This window comes from Condylura cristata, unplaced genomic scaffold, assembly GCF_000260355.1.
Source record: "Condylura cristata isolate star-nosed mole 26May11 unplaced genomic scaffold, ConCri1.0 scaffold00015, whole genome shotgun sequence".
Taxonomy (NCBI): domain Eukaryota; kingdom Metazoa; phylum Chordata; class Mammalia; order Eulipotyphla; family Talpidae; genus Condylura; species Condylura cristata.
In genome coordinates, this window is record NW_004567116.1 from 6907553 (window position 1) to 6912025 (window position 4473).

At 38.4% G+C, this 4473-nt stretch overlaps 1 protein-coding gene across 1 annotated transcript; it reads left to right on the plus strand.

Moving 5' to 3' along the window:
• Positions 1-946: 946 nt before the first annotated feature.
• On the plus strand, positions 947-1924 carry LOC101637688 (olfactory receptor 10AG1-like). Its single transcript, XM_004683495.1, has one exon. It carries the CDS (start codon positions 947-949, stop codon positions 1922-1924), a length of 978 nt encoding a protein of 325 aa, XP_004683552.1.
• Positions 1925-4473: the final 2549 nt, after the last annotated feature.

The following is a 4473-nucleotide window of genomic DNA, read 5'->3' on the forward strand; positions in this document are numbered from 1 at the left end:
ATATTATATATATAATACATCAGATGTTAACTAGCTATTATATGTACTTTATCTATTATAAATCAACCATATTTCATCACAGAATTATATTCAGATATTGCTATTAGTGATAAAAGTTTGGCTAGAATGACAGAAAATCCATTTAGTATAGGGGCATATTTGAATATTCAGATCAAATTCTCTTATACTTTCTGTATTTTATATTTCTGGTCAAATGAACTTATAGATGCATAAAATTATTCAATACTCTCAAAACATTAAAATTGGGAATATACATAGAGTTTTTAAACTAAAAAGCTGATAGTAGAATTAAAATATTGCAAGCAAAGTAATGCATTTTTTCATATTCCATATTCCATGTGCTTATAGGATGTGTTAAAGTGCATTATTTTTCATAGAGATAGCTGGGCAGTGGCCAGGTGGGCTGAAGTGGACCAGACAGTGGAGACTCACTGACCACCTACCTGGCCTGCTTGAGAGAAATTCACAGAAGAAACATCACACACAATGTAAAAGAACCATAAATAATTGCCATAAATATTGTAACTGAGATGGTACAAGGCAAACAAGTAGACAACTAAAGCAGTTACGGATCAGGTGAAACATTTGTTATTAGAAAAAAACCTTTGTAACTGAGCTGTTTGAGAAAAAGATTCCCTGCCCTGCTTTGTTCTCATGTTGTGACAATCATTTTTTCTTCTGACTCTTAAATGTGATCCCCTAACAATTCTAACTATGGGCAGGAAAAATAGAATCACTGTTTTCACAATCTGGAATTTTGGCATATTTCTTTGAGATATCTTGGCAAATATATAAAATAAATCAGCCCCCAAACTTGGTGTTTATATTTGCCAATGGATGTGAAATAACTGATTTGATATGTAGCACGATTCAGGTGGGCAAGAGACTTGAACTGAGCTCTAAACTGAAACTGTTTTGTTCATAGATGGAACGCACAGGCCAACATTTCACCCTGGGGAACCACACTACACTGGTGGAATTCATCCTCATTGGCTTTTCTGATGTCCCCAACCTTCAAGGATTTCTGTTTGCTATCTTTCTGATAATCTACATTGTAATTCTTACAGGAAATAGTCTCATTATCATGATAACTAATATCGATCCCTCACTCCAGATCCCCATGTATTATTTTCTTAGGAACTTTTCTTTTTTGGAAATATGTTATGTGTCTGTCACTGTGCCCAGATTATTGGCAGATCTTTGTAGACAAAATAGAAGTATTTCTTTTCTGGCCTGTGCTTTTCAAATGTACTTTTTTGTGACCTTGGGAGCCACTGAGTGTTTTATTCTCACTGCCATGGCTTATGACAGGTATGTGGCCATCTGTAACCCATTACTCTACCCTGTCATCATGAACCATAGACTGTGTATGCAGTTGGCAGCTGCCTGTTGGATCACTGGGATTCTGGTCCCCATCGGACTCATCTACAAGATTTTCTCTTCACACTTCTGTAAATCTAATGAGTTGAATCACTTTTTCTGTGATGTACCCCCAGTTGTCCAGCCTGTTTGTGGGGACACATTCATGATTGAGATGCTGATTTATGTGATTGCCACCATAGTTGTTGCTGTGCCATTTGTGCTGATACTTGCATCTTATGGGAAAATAATCTCCACCATCCTGAAGCTGCCATCAGCCACTGGAAGAGCCAAGGCCTTCTCCACTTGCTCTTCCCATCTCATGGTTGTGTCTTTATTCTTTGGATCAGCAAATATTGTGTATATGGAGCCTAAGTCTACTCACTCAACAGGAGTGGACAAATACTTTTCCCTTTTTTATACCATCTTGATACCAATGTTTAATCCTATAATATATTGTCTGAGAAACAAGGATGTTATGGTGGCCTTGGGAAAGTTCCTGCAGTTTATTCAAGGCAGCACTAAGAAGCAGATTGTGCCTTGAATCAATGTCGTTCTTAAAATTGTTTCTTATTAATCAAGTTTCCATTTTTTCTGCAGTTTACTGAATTACTCTGAATAAATGATCTTGTATTTTTATCTCCTAAAAAATCACCTGTAATTAAAATAAAAGTTATTCCATATCCAGTACAAGGTACAGAAATATCTGAGATAACACATTGAAATTGTAAAGATCGTAGCTGCTGTTTTGAATGATTCTTGAATATTATATACACATTCCTTATAAAAATATTATTTAACTCTGTATCTTCAGAACCAGCATAGTGTCTGAAAATGATGTATATTCTAGTTGGGAGTAAGAATGAAAAATGGCATAGATTTATTTAGTAATGCTTCATCTGCTCCTGACCAATATTTGCATTATAAACATACAGATGGATGTCATTGAAAAAGAATTAGAACACAACGATCTTAGTGTACTTAGCTTGTTAAAGAAGTTGACATTCCATCTGCCTTAATGTGATTCATCAGCTAGTTACCTAATGATGAACAGTTATATGCTAAGTGGGACACAGTCTCTTAGAGACAAAATTCAATTTTCCTCTAAAATGACACTTAAATCCCTTCACATTCACGCTATTTTTAAGTAGTTTCATTATCATTTTGATATAGTTTTTTTTTAAAGATTTATTTATTTGTTCATTCAGAACTGGGGTACAGGCCAGAGATGCGGAGGGTGAGAGGATTCACCAGAGACAGAGTGGGGAGCAGAACAGGCAGACCGATGAAGTACACTGCTGAGGGGAGCAGCCGGTGGGTCAGGAGAGGTCTGCCACGCCATGTGGTCACTTCCGGGGCAGGGGGGAATCGAACTCATGCGGAAGTGGCTTAAGCTTCTTAGTGCTGTGCTTTAACCTGCTGCGCCACCAGGGAGGGCCCAATTGACATACAGGTATTTTTTAAAATGATAAAAGATATGGGGAGATAAGCTTTGATTAATTGAAAAAAAAACACTTTCATGTAAAATAATTAACCTGTTTTATATGTTTGTCACTTTCATTGCTTCCCTCTATTTTCCTTTTTTTAAAAAAGATGTGTTTATTATGCATGCAAACTGGGGTACAGGCCAGAGGTGCAGGAACAGTGAGAGGATCCACCAGAGACAGAGTGGGGAGCAGAACAGGCAGATGGACCTTAGGGGAGCAGTAGGTGGTCAGGAGAGGTCTGCTGCACCTCTGGGTGGGGATTGAACTAATGCTGAAGTGACTTCAGCTTCTTACTGCTGTGCTTTAACCTGCTTCCCCACCAGGGAGGGCCCAGGCTTCACTGGTTTAAATGGAACTATTCACTCAAAAGCAGAGAAAGTCATGGGCTGCTGGACCTTGTCCAATTTGGCCACCAGGCTGACTGTGAGGCATCAAATAGACAAAAAGTGTTAGATCCTGACTAATGGTTATCACAATTTCCTGGAGGAAGAAAACTCAGAACCCATGTGTACAGTTGGAATAGAACCCATCTGCACATAACCAGGCTGGTCCAACCCAGAATGAGCTAAATGTCTCCAATCAATTCTCTTTGGGGAGCCGGGCTATCTTCTCTTTCCCCAACTCCTATTCTCACTCCTGGCATTCTGGCTGGGCTGTATTTTACCCAGGGCTTCCCTTATTTCATGCTTCCCTTATTTCATATTCAACTTTCAATCAAATTGTAACAACACATGACAAATGATGAAAGAATAATTAGACATTCCAGTTGTTATGGAAATAACAAAAGAAGAAATGAAGGAGAATTGAATTTTGTAGATGCCTAATAGCCAGAGTATAGGGCATGATACAGTTGTGAAGATCCAAGGAAGGTAAATAAGGGAGTTCAGGTCATATATCATGATTCATTATTTTGGAGAAAAATGTTGTATTTTAATTTTTAAAAAATGGATTAAGGAAAGTGATATATAATGAAAATTAAAAAATATTTTTAAAGAAATTCAGGCTCAATTCAATATCATTCATTGATTGACTAGATGATGAGGGCAAAAAAAAAAATATTCTTTTTTTCCACAGTGGCTGTTTTATGTTTGGTAAATATGAAACTCAAAATTCAAGAAAATGTTTGGGCAGAAGCTCTGGGTAAGTCCTGTGACCACCTCTCACAGCAGACACTACTCCTGATCTGATCCTGAGGACCTTACCATCTACCACATAGATCACAGCAGTCACTTCCCAAGTGGCTTTGCTGCTTCTGCTCTTGTCCAGACTGATATTCCTCATGTTCTTATTTCATACTGCCTTTCACTGAAGAAAAAAAAAAAAAGAAAGGAAGGAAAGATAATGCATATGATTAGTGATTGAATTTGAGGAAATTAAATAACTCAGCTTTAAATTATAGAGTTTCTCGCCCTCCCTGGTGACGCAGCGGGTTAAAGCACAGCACTGAGAATCTAAAACCGCTTCCGCATGAGTTCGATTCCCTCCTGCCCTGGAGGTGACCACATGGCGCGGCAGACCTCTCCTGACCCGCCCCCTGCTCCCCTCAGCAGTGCACTTCGTCGATCTGCCTGTTCTGTTCCCCACTCTGTCTCTGGTGAAGCCTCTC

Bases quoted from the DNA above. Each gene is read 5' to 3' on its own strand.
- LOC101637688 (XM_004683495.1), top strand. From the start codon at position 947: ATGGAACGCACAGGCCAACATTTCACCCTGGGGAACCACACTACACTG.